The sequence below is a fragment of the Carettochelys insculpta genome, chromosome 10 (genome assembly GCF_033958435.1).
Source record: "Carettochelys insculpta isolate YL-2023 chromosome 10, ASM3395843v1, whole genome shotgun sequence".
Taxonomy (NCBI): domain Eukaryota; kingdom Metazoa; phylum Chordata; order Testudines; family Carettochelyidae; genus Carettochelys; species Carettochelys insculpta.
In genome coordinates, this window is record NC_134146.1 from 5,094,412 (window position 1) to 5,119,219 (window position 24,808).

Genomic DNA, 24,808 nt, shown 5'->3' on the forward strand with positions numbered 1-24,808 from the left:
AAGGTCATGGCACTGACTTGAATCCACAGCCATGTTTTCCACCAGCATATGCCGACATAGTTTAAACTATGTATTTACTTATCTGTTAGCCCTAGGGACCAAATTCTCAAAGTCTGACATGGAACATGTATGCATCAGCTTGCATGCTCAGGTATGCAGTTTTGCCAATTTCCCTCTCGGCAGTCTCTCTCCTGGTATCATACATCAAACATTTAATTTTAGATTGTTAGCAAATAGTCATTAGAGTAGGAATCCCACCACTGCAACCAAATCCCAAGTCATACAGCATGATGTCATCCCAGAAATACCGCTTCAAGCCTATGAAATGCAATAAAGCAAGCACTCTTCCTTGGTACTGGAACCATCCATGATGGATTTCAGACTCGAATAAGTATGGTGGAGTGCAGATTCCAAAGCATATGGTGGAATAAAAACCACATTCAAGTCTCTTCAGCCAAGATCTCAAATTTGCAAAACATACATGATTTATTTCTAGCCAGGTCAGCTCATCTACACTTCCCTTTTCTCCAGCTCTTTCTTGACAATGTCTAAGATTTGCTTATTTTCTTTGGTTTGACTGAATGGCTGCTTGCCTCTAAATCAAGCTCTATTTCAATTCCTGGTATTTTAACTTTGTAAAGCACCCAGGTATGTTGTGGCAGATTTCTATGTATTTCTACGTAGCGTACAAAATCTACAAAAAAAATCTACTTTTTTGTGCACATGTGTACATTATTATAGATTGCTTTTACAGCTGATGAAAAACAAAATCTCAAGCAGTTTTAATGCCTTACTTTGTAGGATGTGGAACTTAAAAGGTGAGCAATATTCTGAACTGCACCATGGTTAAACAATATTGTCTGATGATCTGGACCCTATAAAGGAAAAAAAGGAGTTTTTATTCTTAAAACAATGTGGAAGAGGCTTCCTGTCAACCACAACTTCAGTAGGTACTAAAAAGCACATTTTCCTGCCATTCTTTGCTTTGTACATTTGAAGTGTTCTAGTTTACCAGCTGAAGCTAACTGTTACAGCCATTGAGCCTGAACTATTTATTGGTAGCGAATTTCTCTCTCATTCTAGGAAAGAAACACCAAAACTGAGAGATCAGTGAAGTTAATTTTCATTGATGAAGGAAGAGTTTTACAATAATTGACAATGGGGATTTTATCTTTCATATGTGATCTAGGGCTACTGGCAAAATACTGTTTCAGTCTTTGCAATATTGTATAAAATTCTTAATCTGCAATGCCTCTTCCATTGCTAATCCCGTGCACTGTCAACAACAACAGCCCCTGAAAAGACAGCAAGCAACCAGTTCTAAAGATATTCCCAGATAGGAATGTGCATCAACTGACAGCGTTGGGAGACTAGGTCTCACTCCTGCACTATCAACTCCTACACATGAAATCTATATTAAAAAATTTCAAATATATGAACTGTAAAGACAGCTCACCAGGCCTACATTTAAGCACTTAGAGTTAGTAAAAGTAAGTGTCTGAAGTGTTAAAACATTGTTCAGTTTTCAAAAACTTTGTTTGAAATAAACTCAAGTCCAAATACTGACCCTTGTCTCCTCTACAGTACAAAGGTCTCAAGATCTCTGTGGTCTGAGCAGGCTCAACAGAGGCAAAGAAGAAATGCAACCCTGAGGGAACCACCCACCATCAGCAGTTTCAATCACTGCTAAGTAATCAGTGAGCATATGACTCAACCCTACTCCTACTGCCTCCTCCCATGACAACCCAGCTTCAAGGGCCAGAGCACCCCCAAACTGCGGATCCAGCTGGCAACTTCACAACAGAGATGGAGATGGGATGGGACAGGACTCAGACTGAAGATGTCTGGAGGAAAAAGGCATAACTCTAACAGACTCCTCCCTGCTCCAGAGGTACATCTAGAGTGAAGGGATTTGCTGACAGAAGTTTGTGTTGGAAGATATCTTCCAACAAAAATTCTGTTGATAGATCACAGCCAAACTGACAAGCAGATTGCAAGAGTGAGCCACTCTGTCAACAGAGAGCGGCCGGACTGTCCGGCTGCTCTACTGGCAAAATGGCCAACCAGAAACACAGCAGACAGGGCTGCCCAGTGTCCTGGAAGCCCTGTCTGTCAACAGAAGGCCGCCTGGAACATCCAAGCCTGGCTTTTTTAACAGATTTCTGTCAACAGAGGTGTTCTTCCTCATGGTGAGTGGGGTGCAGCTGTCTACAAAAGTGCTGCATCCTGTTGACTTACTGTCAACAGACAGTCTTGGGAATCTCAATGCTCCACAGGTTTTGTTTTTCCGACAAAACCCTCTAGTGTAGACGTAGCACAGGGGATGTCTTTGCTGTTTGAAGGAGCTGCTGTGCCCTTGAGACTATAATGGTCTCTGCTTAGTTTTTGCAAGGGGAGAAAAGGGCAGGCGCCCCAGTCATCTCACAAACTCCCTACCCCTTTCAATATCGCCACAGACCCATTCCTGTGGAACAACTCTATGGCCCCTAGAACACCAAACTCATCATCCTCTATATTTGTCGGGCTAGTGCACAATCCCTATCTTGGAGGATAAAGGGACTAGTACTCCCTTTGCAAGTGCTTAACAGTCAGATTTTGGCCCACAGAGTTAAATGTCTAAATAGTGTCACCAGCAGTGCCTGCACGAGACACCAACAACTCCATAATTCCTGCCAAAGAACTTCAGTGCCTTGCACCTTATAATACAATAAGTAAACCCAATATCTGCTCTGGAGCTCCCTTCATGGTACGCTGTCTGCTGTGTTCACAGCTTCTGTAGCAATGTCACTGATGAAGGCAGGAAACACCAAATGTGACCTGCAAAACACTACTGGGTTTTTCTTGATTGATTTGCAACTTAAATGCTAATGGCCCTCCTTCCAGAATGAAAATTTCAGTATTCTCTTTCATATTTAAACCAACTTGGCACACATGAGTAATCCTATGCACCTCTGTGCATGTAACAATAGTAGAGACGTTTCATTTTCAATCTGCTGAGTCATTAAAAGCTAATTTTTAAAAGGAATTATGAAAAACAATTATCTCCTTCCAGAACAACTATGAAAATTGCTTTTCAATATAACATATCTGATGCTTCAAGACACTTCAGCTGTTAAACACTGACAACTTCCTATTAAAAATGCAATTAAAATACCACTTTTGGCTGCAGAAAAACACTTACATTGGCACATAGAAGTGGCTGAGGCGATGATTTAAAGCCGCAGCTATGCCAGTGTCGAAGCTGAAGAAGAGATATTAAAAGATGGGAGGGGAAATGAGTGAAAATGAAGTCAAGAATTGCTTTGGCTTAACATGTTTCTGTAACGTGATGTATTTATCATTTGCCTAGTTCAAATATGCCAGATTTTCAAAGAGAAGCATCTAATTTGTTGTGGGTAAATGCTACCATGAATACAGAAGTGAGTTATTTGTGTGCATTCATGGCGAGTTAGCTGCACAACTAGACAAGCATGCAAAAAAATATTCCATTTGGACATGCATTTACAGTGTTTCCTTGGACAAATCATGGATGCTTAATAGATGTATATAAATCGTTGAAAATCTGACTATTAATAGACCACATTTAAGACCTTTATTGACAAGCTTATTCAACAATAGTTGTTTTAACTCTAGACATTTGAAGAATGTGATTGTACACTATAACGCATTTTTAATTACAGGTATCTCAGACACTGAGTCAAGGATGGGTAATTGCTTTTGCTACTCTTTGGGCTTGTCTACACTAGCCCGCTTCTTTGAAGGGGGCATGGTAATCAGCCTGAGCGGGAAATAGCAATGAGGTGCTGCGATGCACAGGCAGCACCTCATCCGGCTAATTCTCACCACAGGAACTTCAAAGATAGCAACTTCTAAGTGCCAGCAAGCTGTGTAGCCACAGGCACTTTGAGCAACTTGGAAGTGCCCCTACTCCTTTTGGAAGTAAGGACACTTCGAAGTTCTGCAGGTACTTCAAAGTGCCCGTGGCTACACGGCTTGCTGGCCCTTCAAAGTTGATAACTTCAAAGTTCCTGCAGCAAGAATTAGCCTAATGAGGTGCTGCCTGTGCATCACAGCACCTCATTGCTATTCCCTGCTCGGACTGATTACCATGCCCTAGCACAGACAAGTCCTTCGAGCACAATGGGGGAGTTCCAAGACCTTTCTTAATCATACTATGCCTATCCTCCACAGTGTCAAGGTATTTCAACTTTAAGTCCTCCTAGGACATACCATTTGAAGAACATAAATCACAGCTCCTTACTACTTTTTGTTCATTACTTACAGTTCGTTATAAAGAAGTTGATTTTCAAAAAATAGCATAGCTTATTTCATATGAAATTCAAAAGAACCAGGTAACAATTAATGATGACTACTTTCAAAAAGGGCATTAAAAACACCTTTAGATGCAACAGACTCTTGTGCAGAGGTTCAGCACAAAGCCTACAAACTACTAAGGCCAACTTACATCATTAGAATAAGGTTTACAGGGATTTAGCTAGGACATAAGCCTGTGAAGTTCATTTATTTTGAATAGCTGATTGAGATGTTATTTACCCAGTAAAAGCAATTATAGTCAAATGAAATTTCCATTGCTAATCTTCTAAATTTTGGTATCATACAATCATGCACCAAACACAATAGGCTTTTCAAAAATAAAAGCTCACTTTGACAATTAAAGTAGTAATAAAGCTTCATCACTTATGCAATCTTCCCTGAAAACAGATTATCTGTAACAGAGAGATCTCAACCCCATATGCCCTTTCAAGGTAAGTTTCAACATGCATTTTACAATGCTTTGTGCATTATTGTAGTTTGGTTTTCAATTAACTTCATTTTGTTTATTTTATAGGCAGGTGGTGTCCAAGACTTATATGTAAAGAACAGGCCTCCCACCTGCCCTGAGAACCAGCATTCCTCTTCATGTCCATCCAAAAATCTCTCCAGAGTTGTCATTCTGCCAGTCATTGCCACAAAAAATTTTTAGTGCAGAACTCTCAGTAAAAAAAGTAAAGGATGTGCCGTAAACAAAAGGAAGTATGAAAACATACTGAGTAATGATTTTTCTGTGTAAGGAAAATGTATGCAATTGTTCATGAAATTTGAGGTGGGAAAGAGAAAAAGAAATTGATAGGCCCCGAAGCCTCCTGAGACCTGAGCTGACCTTCTGCCCAGGAAAGAGGAAGTGGGGAACCCTTCACAGGAAAACTGGTTCTTAAGGGGAGTAGGATGTCAGTTATCTTCACAAATTCTAGATCACCTGCCTAGAAAATAAACAAAAGAAAAAATACATTGAAGCACAATAACCAACAATACATGTTGAAGCTTACCTAAAACCAGTATTCATTGTGACGTGTTTTCCCCAGAGAAATCAATGAGAAAGATTCTCTCCAGCACATAAATCTGTTCAAGGGAAGATAGTAGCTTTCATTAAACAAGCTCAGAACTATCCACTGCCACAGGCATATTGAAACTTTCCTGAGTGTTTTCTATCTGCCTATATGTACAAGACAGAAAAACAGGTTCTCACTTGCAAGTATGTTAGACTCTCACATATCAACTGTCTGGTATCATCTCTAAAGGTACAGTAGTAAACTCTTTGTCTTGGTCACAAGATCTTGTACCCATGGAATAAAGCAGCTAAGAAGAAAAAAATTATTTTAAAGTTTCCCATGCAAAGTCTGTTTATCTGGAAAAGCATAGCTTCAGAAAACCTAAAGGGATAAAAATTCTGAGTCTCTTTCCCTTTGTATGATTTGATCCCTTTATCTATTCTAAAACAGTATGTTTTCTTGTTACAATTCTGGGATTTATTTTATGGTCAACTATTACATTTAGGCCGTGTCTACACTAGCCAAAAACTTTGAAACGGCCATGCAAATGGCCATTTCAAAGTTTACTAATGAAGTGCTGAAATACATATTCAGCGCTTCATTAGCATGTGGGTGGCCGCGGCACTTTGAAATTGACGCGGCTCCCCTATATAAAGGGACTTCGAAGTAGGTGGGGTCCTTTAGAAAAGGAGCCCCATCTGGACGAGCCATGTGGCAGCGAGCCGCGTCAATTTCGAAGTTTTGCAGCCGCCCGCATACTAATGAAGCGCTGAATATGTATTTCAGCACTTCATTAGTAAACTTCGAAATGGCCATTTGCATGGCCGTTTCAAAGTTTTTGGCTAGCGTAGACATAGACTTAATGTTACTTATTTGTATTTTCGATCATTCATACTCATATATTCAGTGTGCCCTACTAGTTCATTATTTCATTAATTTCATGTAAAATTTTTTTTTAAAGATTTTTAAATTTTTTCTGTAAAATGGAAAGTTTTCAAAATATTCTTGGTAAACTAACTGTCCCAATTGTTTTCAATTAAGTGAACATAGTATACTGGCTACAGAAGTTTGGTTTAGTTAATTCAATACTTATGACACAGAAAAGTTGGCCAGTGTTACAAAGCAGGGCAAAATGTTCATCATATTAGAGAGGGCATAGCTGAATTCACTCACTACAGTTTTCCTGACATATCTGATACTTTTGCTAAATGAATTAGAATTAATTACTAATGATACTTTAATTCTCAGTTTAATTAAACCGAAATTGCAATTCCATGAGTAATTATGCACTCTACCTGTACATGAACTAAGAAAGAAAAGTACAGTTTAAATATAACAACACTTTTCCTTGGTCTATAATCTTCTACAATACATGGGTATCATGGGTACAAAATGGCTTGTCTTAATAAGAGGTTGAGTCAATACATTTCCAAAGCAGAGCAACAAGAAAAACTGAACTCCTCAATATAGTCATGGTGGCAATGAATTTTTAACATACTATTTCTAATAAACCCAAAATACTTATTAGTTGCATACTTTACTGTGTCAAAGAATTATATCTACTTACAATCCCCAAAACACCATAAGCAAATGTGGGGAGGGGGACAGGGGAGGAGACTCAGTCTTTATTGTCCTCTTGTTCCAGCCATAGAAGTCAATATAGTTTCAAAATGGCAGAAGCACAAGAACCCTTGTGAAGAATATTTATTCTCTTTCCTTACTTTGCAGCAATGTGAGAAGATCTGACATATGTATTCTTGTGTATATCGAGACCTACTAAGCAGTGCCATGAGGTGGGGGATAACTGCAGCATCCTAGAAACAAGTCAGAAAAGAAAACAGCATTAAAACTAAAAGTTTCAGCACCATTAGTCAGCAATTTGTAACTAACAAGATGCACCCTAAACTTTTCAATAGTCTGTATTCAAGCCTAGAACAGGGAACTTGGTGAAAATGCACCAAGAAAAAGGACCGTAGGAGTGATTTTCAAAGAATACCACAGCTTGGTGCCAAATTACCATCAAAAGCAATGTTCCCATATTCAAGTTATGTGTCCCTGAAAATCCCTGCAAAAAGTAACAGTGAGAAGTCATAGGGCAAAGGAAAAGAGGAATTCTGCTCACAACAACCTGCCATTGCCAGCAAAAACATGGAGTAAAAAGCTCTGTGCCTTTGAGACAAAAATCCCTCAGCAGCCTTCTGTACACAGAATAATTTACTTACCTTACAATTGGTTACCGCTTAATTCTGAGCCAAAGGGAATGAAGAGAGTGGAGATATACCTCTCTCATAGAGCTGGACGGCACCACGAGAGGTCATCAAGTCCAGTCCCCTGCACTCACAGAATGATCTATCACCTTCCCGACAGATTTATTTTTAAACTCTATTTGCCCCAGATCCCTAAATGCCCCCCTCAAGGTACTTTGAAGTTTAGAACTTCGAAGTTGCCGCTGGGTGCAGGGGGAGGGGAGGAATTTGCTTAACGAAGTGCTGCATATGCAGCACAGCACTTCTTTATTAAACTCCCAACATCCTCCCTTCGAAGGAGGGTGGTAGTGTAGACAAGCCCAGAGAGTATGTTTTTAGGATACTGTTTTCTAACTACTCCGTCTGTTATGTCAATAGCAAAAGGAACAGTAATTGGAGACAGGTTTATGCTGCCAGTGCCTGAGTCTCACTTGTGCACTAGCAAAGCAAAATTCTATTAAAAATTTAAAACTTCTACAACTTTAAAGAACAATGTGACCCCAACAAATCTGCCCTGTTCTCTCACTATTTGCATAGAGCAGCGCTTCCCAAAGTGTTGTCCATAGCCCAGTACTGGTCGTTGGAAAAAAAAATACCAGTCCTTAGAAAACATACAAATTATCATGCACAATCTTATTAATTTGGTACATTTCATATTTTCCTGTTAAAATTCTACTGGTTAAATTGTAATTAAGGTAATAACAATAAATTAGGCACTTATGTACTATTATTACTGTGAACAAGCAATAATAAACAGTGAAAATATATTCATTTTTCATTAACTGTTTTTTTCATATGCATTTATATTTTTGGGCCACAAAAAAGGTAGCAAAAAAACCAGATTCCAACTATGTAAAGTTTGGGAAACCCTGGTATAGAGTATTAAAATAGGAAAAACCTTAAATGAACAGATTCTTGGATGGTATGAAATGCCCTGTTAGGAAACACTCAGTTTTAGGTTCCTAGATATTGTTAGACATCTACTCCTCTCTTCTTATCAAGAACAGGACACAGACATACAAAAAGGGGTTCTGAGAAAAGGCCAGCAAAGGAAATAACTAAAAAATTTCTGTCTCTACTTCCTTCTATTGAATTGCAGGAAAGTGTAAGCATTTGTTATGGGACCTTATTCAACTCCCTGGAACAGTGGTGAGCAATCTGTGGCTTCTGGTCCACCTGCAGCCTATTAGAGTTCTCTGTGTGTCCTGAGAGACATTTTGTTTACCATTGTCCACATGCAGGTTTGCCAGATTGGTTTTCATTCATGTAGTTTTTTCCTATTGGTATTACTAACACAACATGCAAATAAAGCAAAGGCATGCAAAGTTAGGTGCATGCTGATTGCATGCAACATTGACTGTGATAGCGACACGCTCCCTCTGCATCAAATTAAAATGCTGCTATGGTTCAACTGACAGAAGTAATAGTAGGAAAAGACAGTTACCTGTTCTGTAACTGGTATTCAAGATGTGTTGCTCAAGGCCATTCCAAGTTGGGGTGTGCACTGGTACACGCCCAGTCGCTGGAAACTTTTTGTCCTAGCTCATAGCCATAGGGTTGGTGCAGTGACCACTGGAGTGGAGCCAATATATGAACCACCCGCCCTGCCCCCTCTCAGTTCCTTCTTGCCAGCTACTCCGAAAGTGGGGAAAGCTGGAGGGTTTTGGAATGTGGAGATGGTGCTGCTTGTCTCCCCCAGTCATCTTATTCAGTCACAGTTTCTTTCAGCCCCAGGAAAAGAAAGCCCAACTGTATGACTATAAATCCCTGAGTGCCAGCAGGTTCGCAACAGTGCTCAAAGTTTCAGCCAAGAATGAGATGCAGTATAGTTCTCCCTGCCACACACGAGTAGAGCACTTCATGGACACAAAATTGGTCTCCACAACCTCAGAAAATGAGCTACAAATATCCACATCCATGTATGCAGATACCATTGACAAAGCAAATATCTGCAGATTTGCAAGGCTCTCTACACGTGAGCTTGCTACCATGTAAGCAAACTGACAAGTGAAGAGCAGCAACATCCAAAAGGAGTAGCAACCAAAACAAAGATCTGATTACTGTTATCTGCGGGCTTGCTCTCAGGAGGACTTTTGCCTGGGGCTACAATTCTGCTAAGGAATCAAGAGGGTTGAAAGCCCCAAGTAACTTTTCTTTTAGTTGAAAAAACTCAAGTTTTTCATTCCTTAGCCTTCAATGCGTTTTCATTCAATAGCTTTATATAACATGTAAATAGATCAAAATCATATCCTCCCATCTTTCACTCAGTTTTGGTGATGTAAGATTCCAAGCAACAGAAGGACACATTAGCTGACTTTTCTGTGTCAGGGAAAAGGTAATGGTGTTGATTTAATAGACTGACTTCTGTAAAACATTTGAGTTGGCAATCTGTGATGTTTTGGTTAAAAGCTAGAAAAATATCGATATGGCACACATTAATTTGGTTAAGAATTGTCTGAGAGTTTTCAAAGTTAAGTAGCTGCATTCATACTGAGGTCCTGCAGGGATTGGTTCTTGGCTCTCTGCTTCTTAACATTTTTATCAATGACCTTAAAGAAAATGAAGTCACTGATGAAAGCTTGTTAGCTGCAAACATTAGAGGAGCAGTAAAGAATGAAGAGGACAGATCACTTGTTTAGAGCAATTTTGGACCACTTTGTTAGCTGGGTACAAGAAAACAGTATGCCTATCTCAAAATAACTTGTGCAATTTGCATTGTGCAAATTGCATTATGTTATTTCAAGGTGATTTATTTCAAACTCTGTGCCAGCCACACAGCACTGAAGTTTGAAATAGGTGTCCATTTCAAACTTCCCACTGTCCTCCTCATGACAAGGGATAGTGGAAACAAAATACCAAGCTCGAAATAGCTGAGTTTGGCCGTGGGTTTTCTATTTCAGGATACAAATGTATCCCAAAACAGAAACCTCAGTGTAACTGTAGCCTGTGTGTTTTAATATGACTAAATGCAAGTGTGTAAGTTCAGCAAGAAAGAATGTAAGCTGTGTTTACAGGAAGGGACTCTCTTCTTGGAAGCAGTAACTGAAAATGGCTTGAAGGTTGCGATAGAGAATCAGCTGAACATGAGCTCCACTTAGATGCTGTGGCCCAAGGATTAATGTGAGCCTTGGCTGGACAAACAGGGAATCATGAGCTGGAATAGTGGCTATTTTATTTCACCTCTGCATTGAGCACTGGTTCAACAACTGCTGGAATACAGTGCTGGTTCTGGTGCCCACAATTCAAGAAGGATGCTGATAAACTGGAGAGGACTCAAGAGAATGACAAAAGGGGTAGAAAACATGTCATACAGTGACAGAGTGAAGGAGATCACTCTATTTATTTTAAAAAGAGAAGGTTAAGAAGCGACTTGAGTTCAATCTACGTCCCTATATGAGGAAAAAATATTTAATAATTGGCTCTTCTTTCCAGCAGAGAGAGAAATAAGTGAACCAATGCCTGGAAGTTGAACCAACAAAAATTCGTACTGAAAATAAGGTATGGATTTTTATCAGTGAGAGTAACGAATCACTAAAAGAATTAACCAAGGATTGAGGTGCATTGTCCCTGACTGGCAAGGTTTAGATCAAGATTGGATGAGTATTCTAAAAGATCTGTGTGATGGGGTTTAGGGGTCCCCCTGCACTGCACCCCGTCCGCTGGCAGGAGTGACTCTCACTTAGCAGGTACAACAGCAGGTTTATTAGGCAACAGATGTTCAGTTTTTCACAGAAGCAACAGCATAGCAGCCAGAGACAGTCCTTCCAACCTGTCCTGGGGGGAAGACCCCGAGGGGTGCCCCTCTGGGGTGTAGCTTTCCCCTCCTCAGGCTGGCTGCCTTCCAGCTCTCCCTTCTCCTCGCCTCTAACTGCCGCCCCCGATTCAAAACCCAGCTCAGCTTCTCCCTGCTCTTTGTTCAGGCAGAGGTGTTATCTGCCAGTTGTAGCCCCAGGGTCATCCTTAGCCACTGGGAGCTGCTGCTTGCCTGGGACATCCAGCCTGACTCACACATGCACCCCCCCCACTCCATCACATCTTTCCCCCCTTCCAGACCGCACTGAGCGGGGTCACTTAGCCAGTGACCTGGGGAAGTTCGGGGCCCTCCCTGCGTGACAGGGCATCGGCTATGGTGTTGTTGCTCCCCTTGACGTGGACCACCTCCATGTCGTAGTCCTGCAGGAGCAGACTCCACCGCAGGAGCTTGGCGTTGGCCCCTTTCATGTGATGCAGCCAGGTCAGGGGTGAGTGATCGGTGTACACGGTGAAACGCCGTCCAAACAGGTACGGCTGCAGCTTCCCCAGCGCCCACACCATGGCCAGACATTCCTTCTCTATGGCCGCGTAGCTCTGCTCCCGGGGCAGCAGCTTCTTACTCAGGTACACAATGGGGTGTTTCTCCCCTTTGTCAGTCACCTGCATTAGCACCGCCCCCAGCCCCACGTCCGAGGCATCGGTGAACACCAGGAAGGGCTTGTTGAAGTCTGGATTTGCCAGCACTGGGGCCCTGACCAGAGCCTCCTTCAGCGCGCAGAGGGCCTCTTGGCACTGCTCGGTCCAAACCACCTTGTCAGGCTTTCCCTTTTTACACAGCTCCGTGAGGGGGGCTGCGATGGAGCTAAAGTGGGGCACAAACCTCCGGTAGTACCCCGCCATCCCAATGAAGGCCTGGACCTGCTTCTTAGTCTGGGGTGTTGGCCAATCTCTGACAGCCTCCACTTTAGCTGGCTCTGGCTTTAAGCAGCCGCTGCCCACCTTGTGGCCCAGGTAGGTCACCTCAGCCATTCCCACCTTGCACTTCCCTGCCTTGATAGTCAGACCAGCCTTCTGGAGTCGGTCCAGCACCTGCTTGACCTGGGACACATGGTCCTCCCACGTCTGGCTGAAGATGCAAATGTCGTCCATGTAAGCCAGGGCAAAGCTCTCCATCCCCTTCAGTAGCTGGTCCACCAGACGCTGGAAGGTAGCGGGTGCCCCCTTGAGGCCGAAGGGCAGGACCAAGAACTCGTAGAGCCCCACAGGAGTGATGAAAGCCGACTTCAGCCGGGCATCTTGGTCTAATGGCACTTGCCAGTACCCCTTGGTGAGGTCTATGGTGGTGAGGTAACGGGCTCCCCCCAGCTTGTCTAAAAGGTCATCAGGCCTGGGCATGGGGTAGGCGTCCGAGACAGTGATGGCGTTAAGCTTGCGATAGTCCACACAAAACCGAACAGACCCATCTTTTTTAGGGACTAACACCACGGGAGAGGCCCAGGGGCTGGACGAGGGTTGGATCACCCCCAGAGCCAGCATGTCTTCAACCTCCCGCTCTATGTCCTGAGCCGTCCTCCCTGTGGCTCTGAATGGCACACACTTGATAGGGGCGTGGGTGCCTGTCTCTATTCGGTGGACAGCCAGGTCAGTGCGTCCGGGTCTGTCCGAGAACAGCTGTTGATGCGAATGCAGCACCTCCTTGATCTCCGTCTGCTGGGCAGGGGTCAGCTGGTCTGAGAGGGGAATAGACTCCAGCAAGGAGCCGGCTCCAGTCCTTGTGAGTAAATCCACCAAGGGATCTTCCCCCTGCCCCTCCCAGTGTCTGCACACGGCCAGCACCAAGTTCTGCCTGTCCCAGTAAGGTTTCATCATGTTCACATGATAGACCCGGTGGCTGTGGGCCCGGTTCGACAGTTCCACCACATAATTCACGTCATTTAGCTGTTTGACGACCTTGAAGGGCCCATCCCAGGCCGCTTGCAGCTTGTTCCGCCGCACAGGTATAAGGACCATCACTTGATCCCCGGTGGCATAGGCTCGGGCCCTGGCGTTACGGTCATACCAGACCTTTTGCTTCCTTTGGGCCATGGAGAGGTTCTCCCTGGCCAGGCCCATGAGCTCGGTGAGTTTTTCCCGGAAGGTCAGTACATACTGTACCACTGACTCCCCTTCAGGGGAGGCCGTCCCCTCCCACTCTTCTCTGAGCAAGTCCAAGGGTCCCCGTACCCTCCTTCCATACAGCAGCTCAAACGGGGAGAACCCCGTGGATTCCTGGGGCACCTCCCTGTATGCAAACAGCAGGTGGGGTAAGTACTTGTCCCAGTCATGGGGGTATTGATTCATGAAGGTTCTCAGCATCTGCTTCAGAGTCCCATTGAACCTCTCCACCAGCCCATTGGTCTGCGGGTGGTAGGCTGTGGCCCAGGTGTGCCGGACCCCACACTTGTCCCACAAGCTTTGCAGTAGGGCCGACATGAAGTTGGACCCCTGATCTGTGAGGACCTCCTTGGGGAACCCCACTCTGCTGAAAATGGACAGCAGTGCATCTGCCACGGTGTCAGCGTCGATAGAGGTCAAGGCCACTGCTTCTGGGTATCGCGTGGCAAAATCTACCACTACCAAAATATATTTCTTCCCCGAACGCGTTGCCTTGCTGAAGGGGCCCACTATGTCTATAGCCACTTTCTGGAAAGGCTCCTCTATGATGGGCAGTGGCCTCAAGGCAGCTTTCCCCTTGTCCCGGCTCTTCCCCATCCTCTGGCAGGGATCGCAGGACAGGCAATACAGACGGACAGCTGCAAAGATCCCTGGCCAGAAAAAGTTCTGTAACAACCTTCTCCTGGTGCGGTGGATGCCCTGGTGTCCTGCGAGCGGGACATCATGAGCTAGGTACAGCAGCCTGCGCCGGTACTTTTGGGGAACCACCAGTTGCCTCTGGACCTTCCATGGCTCCGCTTTGCGTCTGGGAGCCCATTCCCGGTACAGGAATCCCTTTTCCCACAGGAATCTCTCCCTGCAGCCCTCCCCCAGCTGCGGAGCTGGGCTGAGACTGGCCAGTTCCCTCAGCTTCTGCAAGGAGGGGTCTCTCTGCTGCTCTGCCTGGAATTCTTCCGCTCGGGCAGGAGCGGAGGCTACTTCCCCATCCCTGCCTGGCTCCAGCATCCCTGGCCTGTGAGATCTGGTTTTTGGGGGCCCCCTTTCTCTCAGGGTTGGCCCCTGTGGCTTTGGCTGGGCCTGTACCCCTGAATCTGGGGAGCGCACCCCTCGTTTTCTTTGGCTACGGGTCAGGACCAGGGCACGAGGGCGTTCACCTTGCCAGTTCTCCAGGTCAGCCCCCATCAGTACATCTGCCGGCAAATGGCTGTGCACGCCCACTTCCTTGGGGCCTTCCTTCTTCCCCCATTTCAGGTGCACCCTCGCCATGGGCACCTTGAAAGGGGTCCCATCAATTCCTGTTATCGTCAGGTGGGAATCGGGTATCATGCAGCCCGCTGCCACCACCCCGGGTCGGGCCAGCGTCACGTCAGCGCCTGTGTCCCAGAACCCCGTGACCTTTTTCCCCCGTCTACCTCGAGGTGTTTGAGACACTTGCTCCACAGAGGTAGCGCTGCCCCCACTCTGTAAACTGGCCTCTGAGCATTTGGTCCCCCTGAGGAGCTGGTCTGTGGGGCGGATTCGGCCCAATCCGAGTGCCCATTGTCAGCACCACCCGCCTTGGCCGCCAGCCCCTCTGACTTCTGGGACCCCACCCAGTTGACTCCATGACCCCCCGGCCTGCTCAACCTGTCTGGGAGCCTGGGGCACTGGGCTGCTCTATGCCCCTTTCGCCCACAGCGGTAACAGCCTGGGTCTGGTTGTGTCCCTCGGGCCGGCTGCTCTGTCCGGGCTCTGTTTGGCTCTCTGGGGGGTGGGTGGCTGGCCCCTCTTTCCTGGGCTTGCCCAAGAGGTGGTCCCCTCTGTCGTACAGTTAGGGACCGGTCTCTCTGAGATTCTCGGTTTCTCCAGGACTCCCTCTCCCTCCGGGACTCCCTCTCTCTCCGAGACTCCCTCTCCTTGTGGGGCTCACTTTCAAACCTGGCCCGGCTGTTTGTGAAGTCATCTGCCAGTTTCCCTGCATCATGTGAGTCCCCCGGCTTCCGGTCCACGAGCCACACCCTCAGGTCAGGTGCGCACATCTCGTAGAATCGCTCCACGACCGCCAGCTCGATCAGGTCCTCTACGGACTGGACTCCCATTCCGAATGCCCACTTCTGGTAGTATTGCTTCAGGCGGGCGGTTGTATCTATGTGGGTTTCCTCTGGCCTCTTCTGCGCCTCCTGGAACTTCTTCTTGTACATCTCCGGAGTCAGCCCGAACTTATGCAGCAGGGCCTGTTTGAACCGTTCATAGTCCCCAGGCTGCAGCCCCACCAGCTGGCTGAGCACCGCTGCGCCCTTCCGGCCCAGCAAGGGGGTGAGGTGCCGGAGCCACTCATCTGGGGGAACCTCATGCAACTCACAGGCTCGCTCGAAGGCGGTAAGGAACTCGTCCATGTCCCCTGTGTCCTGACACTGGGCCAGCACACGCGTCTCCAAGTGACTGGCCACCCCGAGCCGTCTGGCCCTCTCCCCGCTTACCGCAGCTGGGGCCTCTTGGTGTCTCGCCTCTGCCATGGTTTGCTCATGCTCCCGCTCTCGCTCTCTCTCCTCCCGCTGTCTCTCTTGTAGCTGGCACTCGTGCTCACGCTCTCTTTCTCGTTCCTGGCGCTCGTGCTCACGCTCTCTTTCCCGTTCCTGGAGCTCACGCTCACGCTCTCTTTCCCGTTCCTGGCGCTCACGCTCTCTTTCTCGTTCCTGTCGCTCATGCTCACACGCTCTCTTTCCCGTTCCTGGTGCTCCAGTTCCTTTAATTTCACCTCGAGTTCCAGCCGTCTCAGCTCTGCGGCGGGGGACTCTGCCCGCGATGGACCACCGCTAGCTGAGCGCGACCTGGTGGGCACCGCGTCTGTCGGACGGCGTCGAGCCCCTGCTCCTGTCGGAGAATCCGAAATGCTTCCCGAGGCTGACCGGCCACTTTCTGCCGGGACAGGCTCTGCCCCCCCGGATCGGTCATTCTCTTCCAGCTAGGCAATCAGCTGGGCCTTGGTCGCCTTCCCCACGGTCAGGCCCCTCTCTCTGCACAGCCCTGCTAGCTCTGCCTTCAGGAGTCGGGTATAATCCATCTCCCCGCTATTTCCCGGGGTATCCACTCACCAGCAGCAGCTGCAGGAATGGCTCTGTTCCCCCTCTGACTCTTGTGAGACTCCTTCCTTCTCTGGTGCTCAGTCAGCCACTGCTGGGAGCTCATCTGTGGGTGCAGTGCATCCCACTTCTGACACCAGTGTGATGGGGTTCAGGGGTCCCCCTGCACTGCACCCCGTCCGCTGGCAGGAGTGACTCTCACTCAGCAGGTACAACAGCAGGTTTATTAGGCAACAGATGTCCAGTTTCTCACAGAAGCAACAGCATAGCAGCCAGAGACAGTCCTTCCAACCTGTCCTGGGGGGAAGACCCCGAGGGGTGCCCCTCTGGGGTGTAGCTTTCCCCTCCTCAGGCTGGCTGCCTTCCAGCTCTCCCTTCTCCTCGCCTCTAACTGCCGCCCCCGATTCAAAACCCAGCTCAGCTCCTCCCTGCTCTTTGTTCAGGCAGAGGTGTTATCTGCCAGTTGTAGCCCCAGGGTCATCCTTAGCCACTGGGAGCTGCTGCTTGCCTGGGACATCCAGCCTGACTCACACATGCACCCCCCCCACTCCATCACAATCTGCTCTAGGAAGTATTTGAGAATGTTCTATAGTCTGTTATCCTGGACATCAGACTAGATCAGCAATGGGCAACTTAAGCTAATGAATGGGCCACATGAATGGTCCTCCTTCTCAGTGGGCCACAAGATTGTTGTAATCATGATGACCTCCCAGGATAGGGTAGTTTTGTTAACTGTGCTTGCATACCTAGAATTTGCAGGATGTGCTAATTGAACCATAGCAGAGCCCTCTGATTGGATCCAGAGGGAACGCATAGCTTTCACAGACAAGGTTGTGTGCAATCAGCATACACCTCACTTCACCTGCCCTTGCTTGCGTGTGTGTGTGTGTCACTTTGTGGGTGGAAACCAGCAAAATCTGGCAACCCTGCCTTGATGTGGGTAATGGTAAACAAAATGTCTTGTGGGCCACATGTAGGACCCCAAGGGACTACAAGTTGCCCACTACTGGACTAGATGGTCACAATGGTCCCTTCAGCTCTTGGAATCTATTAATCTATAAAAGGAGCAGCAACAGACGGTTCAGCATGGGTCATATGTTTCTCACACAGAGCTCCAAAGGAGGAACAAAAAATAAATTAACCCAAACCCCTGACATCTGATGTAGGAATGCAACTGGCTGTGTAGTTATACGCATTTGTAAAAAAGTGTCAAAAAAAAAAATTCAGTTAAATGCCTAACTAGAAAATGCTGATGCTTCTGCCGGGGATGGAAAGTATACTGGGGGCTCAGCCAGAAACAGTTCTTATATCTACGGGTTTTTTTATGTTCTCATTCCATCCGTTGAAAGTGGGATATCAACACCCAGTGCCTTGACAAATCTACAGCAAGAAAAATATGAATAAATCTGGACAACTACCTTGGCAGGTTTCTCAAAGGGAAAAACAAATTCTCATCTTGACCTAAAAGTGCTGAAATGAGTTCTGGGAACATGTTTGCTAAGTTAGTGTAGCTGCGTTGGTCCCCCAGATATTATAGAAACCAAGTGGGTGAAGTAATCTTTTATTAGACCACTTTCTGTTAGTGGCATGCAAATACCTTGCAATGCCAGCCACAAGAGTGCCATCCAATGCCTAGCATCATTTTTATGTGATGCTGTAAAGAACAAGCAGATAGTAGTATTATCCACTATATATATATGAGAGAATTTGTGCATCTGTCTGTACATCTGTCCATGAGTCAGTTTGCTCAAAAATGTTGCCAAAACAGTAAGAGGCTAGGTCCACCAAATTGGTATCCAGCTTCTGCTTATCACATCTTAAAGCAAGGGGAAGGTTTGGTTGTGCCAGGACAATGGGATGTGTGTAGAATGTAAGTGTTTCTCATCAAACATAAAGGGAGGGGTCTAAGAGCAGGGTTAGTTATACTCTAGAAAAATCACAGGGGAGAGCAAGCTAGCACCCCTGACAGCCCTGGAGAGCTGCAGAGCAGGGAGAAGCACCACCAGCTGCCCCCACCATGCCCTGAGCCTCTCCACACCTCCCAACCCCCTGCCCTGACTCCTGCACCCCCCCGCCATACCCTGCAACTTTCTTCCCTGAAGGACCTGAGCAATGCTGGGTAAGTCTTCTAATTTCCCATAAATATAAATACAATTTGTCTGTCTTACCGACTGTATGAACAAGAAGTACAACTGAGTGGACTTGTAGGCTCTAGGCTTTTTAATTGGTTTGTTAAGGAATGCAGTTATTTGTAAAAACTGCCCCTTCACCCACTTTCCTCCATCCTGAAGCCAAGCTGCTTCCAAGACCCTCTTGCTATCTATGCAAAGAGGTGGCGTGGTGGGGATGGTTTCAAGAGGGGATTGCTATCCCCTTCTGCCCCTCTACCACCTCTCTGCAGAGCAGGGGTCAGGGAGAGGAACACACAGGAGAGCTGTTCAAGTCTCAGCTTCGAATGATGACTGAGGCTACCTCTACACTACAAAATAAATTCAAATTCATTAAAATCGATTTTGTAACACTGGGTTTTATACAATCGACTGAATATTCTCCCTCTCCACAAAGTCAATTTATTGCTGCCACACTCAATTGGCAAACATCAACTGCTGCAGCAGTGCACTGTGGGAACCTACCCCACAGTTCCTTCATCCTTGTAGCATTCTGGGTATTTTCACTGGTGCAGCATGGGAAAAAATGCCCCACAAGTGGTCGTGGGTATGTGATGTCATCTTCCCACACTACATTGCCTTCATTACCCTCCCATCGAAAATATTTTTGGACGGGGGGGTCCATGGCCTCAGGCAGAGTCACTATATACATATACTCTCCCAGTATGTGCCAGAGTCGCACACACACATACACTGTCAGTCTGTGTCACATACTTCCAATGCCTCGCTCTATTTCTAAAACGTCCCCTGCAAGCTTCTCCCCATAGGCCCCAGAGCCTGCCATTGAGATGGTTCCCCCAGTAGCTCCAAGCCTCCAAAAATCTTACCCACCAGGTGGCAGCAAGCCCTTGAAAATCTTTCCCACCCTTGGCGCCCTCACTGCGCGTAAGCCAGGACATGGTGCTGCCTATCAGCATGGTCTGCACTGAACAGCAAATGCATCCTTTTATTGGGTGTGGGGCTAGCCACATGATGTGGTTTGATGCAGGAAAGACCCTGCCTGCATGGCAACCACAGGTTTGGGGGGGGGGGGGGGGGCTCTGTACAAATGTAAACTGCAGAAGTTTCTCAGCCTCTCATACAAGCGTGACCCCCAAAGCAGCCTAACTGCCACGTGGTGCTGTGGGGCAGGGACTGGCGCCAGCGCAGAAAAAATTATCCAAGTGCTCAGCTTGCACAGAGGTAGACACAGAACCATAGACTCTGTGTTGGGGATATTTTAATTGATAGATATGCTCACAGTGCTGATAGCACGGAAAAGTTTCTCAGCCTCTCTTACAAGCATGAGCCCACAGCCATGGGATTCCTAGTACCGAATTCACCGGCTTCCTGTTACCTAATATCTGCGTACATGGAGAGAAACAGAGATGGGAGCAGTCGCTGTGAAGGACTGTGGGGCATTGTGAGACACATACGGGACACCTCTGGAGGCTAAGTAATTTGATTCAAAGACATGGCACTGCCACACTGGCCTTCATTCAAACTTTTAAATTTGAACTTGAGGCTACTTTCAGCCACTTTAGATGATGTTATGTCATCGATAAAACTCCCTAAAATTGAGCTAAAGGTATTTACAGCGAAGACAGTTATGTTGTTAAATCCAGATAACTGCCTTAAATTCAACTTTATAGTGTAGTGTCGCACTGAGATGAGCACTTCTTAAAGAGGCAGTGCACTATTCCTAAGATTTCTCCAGCAGCCAGCTTGCTCTCGGTCCCTGTGCCAAATACTGTGGGACTGCCTCAGTGTCACTATATACATATACTCTCCCAGTATGTGTCACAGTCACGTGCACACATGCACACAGTATGTGTCAGTCTGTGTCACACACATACCGTGCCCCTCTCTATTTCTAACACGCCCCCTGCAAGCTTCTCCCCATAGGCCCCAGAGCCTGCCACTGACAACTTCCCAAAATTCATGGAGTGGACCCACTGCAAAAGCCATTGCCCACTGCTGATTTGGATGCAGTGTTGTCTGTATACTGAGAGCATATGATGTGGGGCAACACTGAAAAGTGACTATAAAAATGGCATTACAGGAGGTCCATGTTCATTTTCTCTGGAATGTCATATTGAATTCACACTATGGACAAACACGAGGCCTTTTTCCACCCTTAAGTGAAAACCCTGTTAAGTTAGCCTGGCATGTAAGACCAAAGAGAGAATTTTGCTGTGATGGTATATGAGCCAGAAAGAGTCTGCAAGATAAATTCTGTTCTCTCCTAGAAATTAAGGAAGTGACACTGTAGATTTAGGTTTATTTAAAATTTAAAATTATTCAAATTAATTAAAATATCTAAAATTTAGGAGAGACGAAAATGCTACACTGCCTGCATGATTTATGAGACCTCACTAGGTCTTTTCCAGTTCTAATTATTATGATTCTTTGATGCCATTTGTTTGTTTTCCTCTGATATTTTAATTAATATATTAATATTTAAATTTCCGTGATATTTTAATTAAACCAAACCATTTGTATTATTTCATCTTCTACAAAAATAGGCCACAAAGACAGAATTTTCAGTTAATTGTTATGCAAGGGGCATTAGTAGTCAGACTCTCCTCTTGCCAAAAAATTTATGTTTGCAAAGTCAGAGTATCTAGACTCTTCAGGCATGTGAATGAAATATCAATAGTGTTAGTAATATCGTAAAGAGATGACAACAACAGCACACTCACATAATACAGGCTGCATTATACGAACAGAAGTTCCATACATGAGTAAAATACATAGCCTAAAACTTACTGTGTACAACAGTTCCTCTGGAGTTACTGGGCTGGTGAAAATGGTACGAAGACATCGGAGGCAAGCTTCAATAAACTTCAGTTCTGGTGACAGCAATCCTGTAAATATACGCATATAGTTTCATTCCTTTTGCTCCTTGAAAGCACAAGTGTTGTAGAAATAGTTGCCAACGTATACTGCATTAAATGAAAGACAAATGTACCCTGCAATAAGATTGGGATAATATGGCAATCTAGTAGAGACTTGACATTATTTTCTGTGCCCATTGCAAGGCTTCCTAGCACTACTGCACATTCGGTTCTCAGTTCCGTGCTGGAGGTTTCTTGCTGAAGCAAATACAGCAACCTGTAAATAGAAATACAGAATAAGTCCAGTTATCCAAATGTTCCTAACCCAAAAATCCAAGTTATCAAAACTCCACAGTGTGCTTCCAATATAGCCCTGTTTACAGATCACCTGCTAATAAATTATCAGCCTGCTAGCACCAGCTGGAAAAACAGCTTAGTATTTGTGCAGCAGATCAGAATAATTCAGAATTATGTTATGTATAAAGTGGTTTTAATAATTTCGGGTGTTCTAATAAACTGAAAGTGCAACACATTAAGCAAACATCAGCATTACTCCCTTTATTCCCCTATTTCTAGATTAGTGAGGTTGTATCCTGAAACACTTCTGTTTATCCAAATGCCTAGACATCTGAATCTTCTAGATAGTCAAGGTCACCTTTAATAATAAACAAAAGCATACTGTATTTACAGAGGTATATTTAGCCCATAGAATCACAACATCAATTTCAAATACAGCCTGCCATGTAAAAAAAAATAAATAAATAAAAGATACTCTTCCTCCTGGTGGGTAGGAAACACACAAGAAAAGGGTAAAACAATCATCCTACAACAGCCATGCTGGTATGAGTACAACTATAAATGTCAGAGTAGATTTCCAATACAGGCAGATTGTAGAAGGTTCAGAATACAGTAAGATAAAAGCACAACAATGGTGGACGCCCTAGCAAAGTTCCAGCCAGATACCTCGTACAATTCAAAATTTTAAAAAGACAGTGAATTCTGATCATTTCATTTACTTTAAATCAAGAGTCCTATTAGCTTAACATGAAAACACACAATCACTGACAAACTAACAGTCTTGACCCTGCCTGTAAACAGACTGATAGATTCCCGGTTAAGAGACAATGTGGAAAGCAGCTCGCTAGTGAGACGTTTGGGGGGGGCTCAACTGTTCCCTTTATAAAACCATAGGACCTGAGTCAAAAACCCAGTGGGTTCCTTCAGAGAAAATGCACACAGGCATGCACATACTCTCACACCCTGTGAAGTAGTAGGGAGAAAACTCTAGTCTCATTCATAGACAGTTCAGCAGTCTGAAATAGACTACCGGTAAAGACCTGTAAATCCTCAGGCATCCGCTTTATATCCACAGGTATTTACATCAGTGGATGTGGACATCTGTGGATCATTTTTGCATTCTTGCAGGACTAACTACTGGCAAATAGCAAATCCAAAAACCTAATAAAAAGGCAAGAGAGCTAGGAAACCTAGATGAAAAGAGAGGACAGAACACAAGACTTTACCATCAAAGGCATCAAATTAAAAAAAAAAAGTCCTTAAAACAAAACAAAAATCAAACAGTTTGCTTCTTGCAGATTTCTCATAAGATACTTTATTTCTCTGCCCATAGAGCAGAACCGATTTTGTACAAATCCCAACCTGCAAGATGATGATTTACCACTCTCCTTCAGGGATTTAACAACTACTACCTGCGTCCAGCAGGTGAAAGCTACCTAACATGCGCAATGGCCTTTGTCCTTACTATTGCATAATATGAACAAAGAAGTGGCTTTCCTGAAAGGCCTTCTAGACTGAGGCAAACCTGTTGTGAGTTCTCCATTGGGACTTCAGTGCTGTAGGTGATATATTCACAATCCAAGCAGCAATTCTGAACTTGCCAGGGCTTTGGGAACCAGCAGGACCTTACATCAAGAGATCTTTGAGAAGTAACCACCATGGAAGACAAACTGACTTTTTCTTCCAATTTGAGAAACATCCTGTCAATACAGACTATAAAGGACACATTGACCCTGTCTTTCCCCATCTTCCTGACTCCCTGAGTTGAGAGTGGAAAAAGGAGAGATATGTATCAGAAGATCCAAAGAGATGAGAAGATTTCTATTTTCCTGAGGTTTTTCTCCCGGTGTTTGCAGTATACACGGTTCTACTTTTAGTTACATTTTGGTACAAGAAGCACTTCTGCAAATTCCACACAGTATTGTTAAAATTCCACTTCCCATTATCCAATATCTGGAAACTCAGCTTCAACGTTGAGCTCCTCCTGAAAACAGTATATAAACTCTAATGCATTGACACTCTATGATGTGGTAGATTGAAGACTTTCCATTTTCAGATACCAGGTGCATGGTCTTCCATGCTGATATATAAAAAAGCATGGCAGTGGGGCAGTCATAGGACATGAAAACCTACTAGGTATCTTATGAGAAAGCCAGCTACCCACTATTCCAGCAGAACAATATTCCTTTGCATGCTAAAGGTAACTGCTTCCCTTAATTGAAAAAAAATTATCTGTGCACACCCTGATATGGTCATAAAGATGTCTGCTGTGATCCAGATGGGTTGGGATCTTGAAGACTTTCCATTTTCAGATACCAGGTGCATGGTCTTCCATGCTGATATATAAAAAAGCATGGCAGTGGGGCAGTCATAGGACATGAAAACCTACTAGGTATCTTATGAGAAAGCCAGCTACCCACGATTCCAGCAGAACAATGTTCCTTTGCATGCTAAAGGTAACTGCTTCCCTTAATTGAAAAAAAATTATCTGTGCACACCCTGATATGGTCATAAAGATGTCTGCTGTGATCCAGATGGGTTGGGATCTTGAACAGAGGTTTCCCCTAGATTAGGTTTCTGGAATGGTTCCATTTTGAAGACAAAACTGCAGTCCTCCCCTTTGGGCTTTTCAAAACCCCAGGAGTTTTTACAAATGTCCTCCTTAGTAGTTGCAGCTCACCTGCTTCGAGATAGTATTACAGTGTTCCTAACTGAATGACTCAGTGATGGTCCAATAGCTAAATATCAAGGCCTTAATCTGGTTCTAATCTTTAGGTCTGCATATGAACCTGAAAAGTCTACATTAAGTCCAATTTCTGATGCTAGATTTCATTTGAGCTCTTCTGGAGTGCCAGATCTTACTTCCAGAGGACAGATTTTTCTGCCGTATCCAGTCTTACCACAAACCTGAATGAGTCTCTGACCTCAGTAATAACTTGCCTCCAAATTGTAGGTCATGTGTCATCTTTGACATTTGACACC

The 24,808-nt window shown here is 45.2% G+C and overlaps 1 protein-coding gene across 5 annotated transcripts in view; it reads right to left on the minus strand.

The window, feature by feature from the left end:
* The window catches only part of ARMC8 (armadillo repeat containing 8), a 138,223-nt gene that overhangs the window by 82,696 nt on the left and 30,719 nt on the right, over positions 1–24,808 (minus strand). For 4 of the 5 annotated variants that reach the window (XM_075004059.1, XM_075004058.1, XM_075004057.1 and 1 more), the window contains 5 exons: positions 21,664–21,806; positions 21,462–21,559; positions 7,052–7,144; positions 3,182–3,241; positions 795–875 (listed from right to left, as the gene is read on the minus strand). In XM_075004059.1, coding sequence (XP_074860160.1) covers positions 795–875; positions 3,182–3,241; positions 7,052–7,144; positions 21,462–21,559; positions 21,664–21,806 — 475 coding nt within the window. The remainder of the gene's footprint in view (positions 1–794; positions 876–3,181; positions 3,242–7,051; positions 7,145–21,461; positions 21,560–21,663; positions 21,807–24,808) is intronic. The other variant, XM_075004061.1, reaches the window with a different exon arrangement.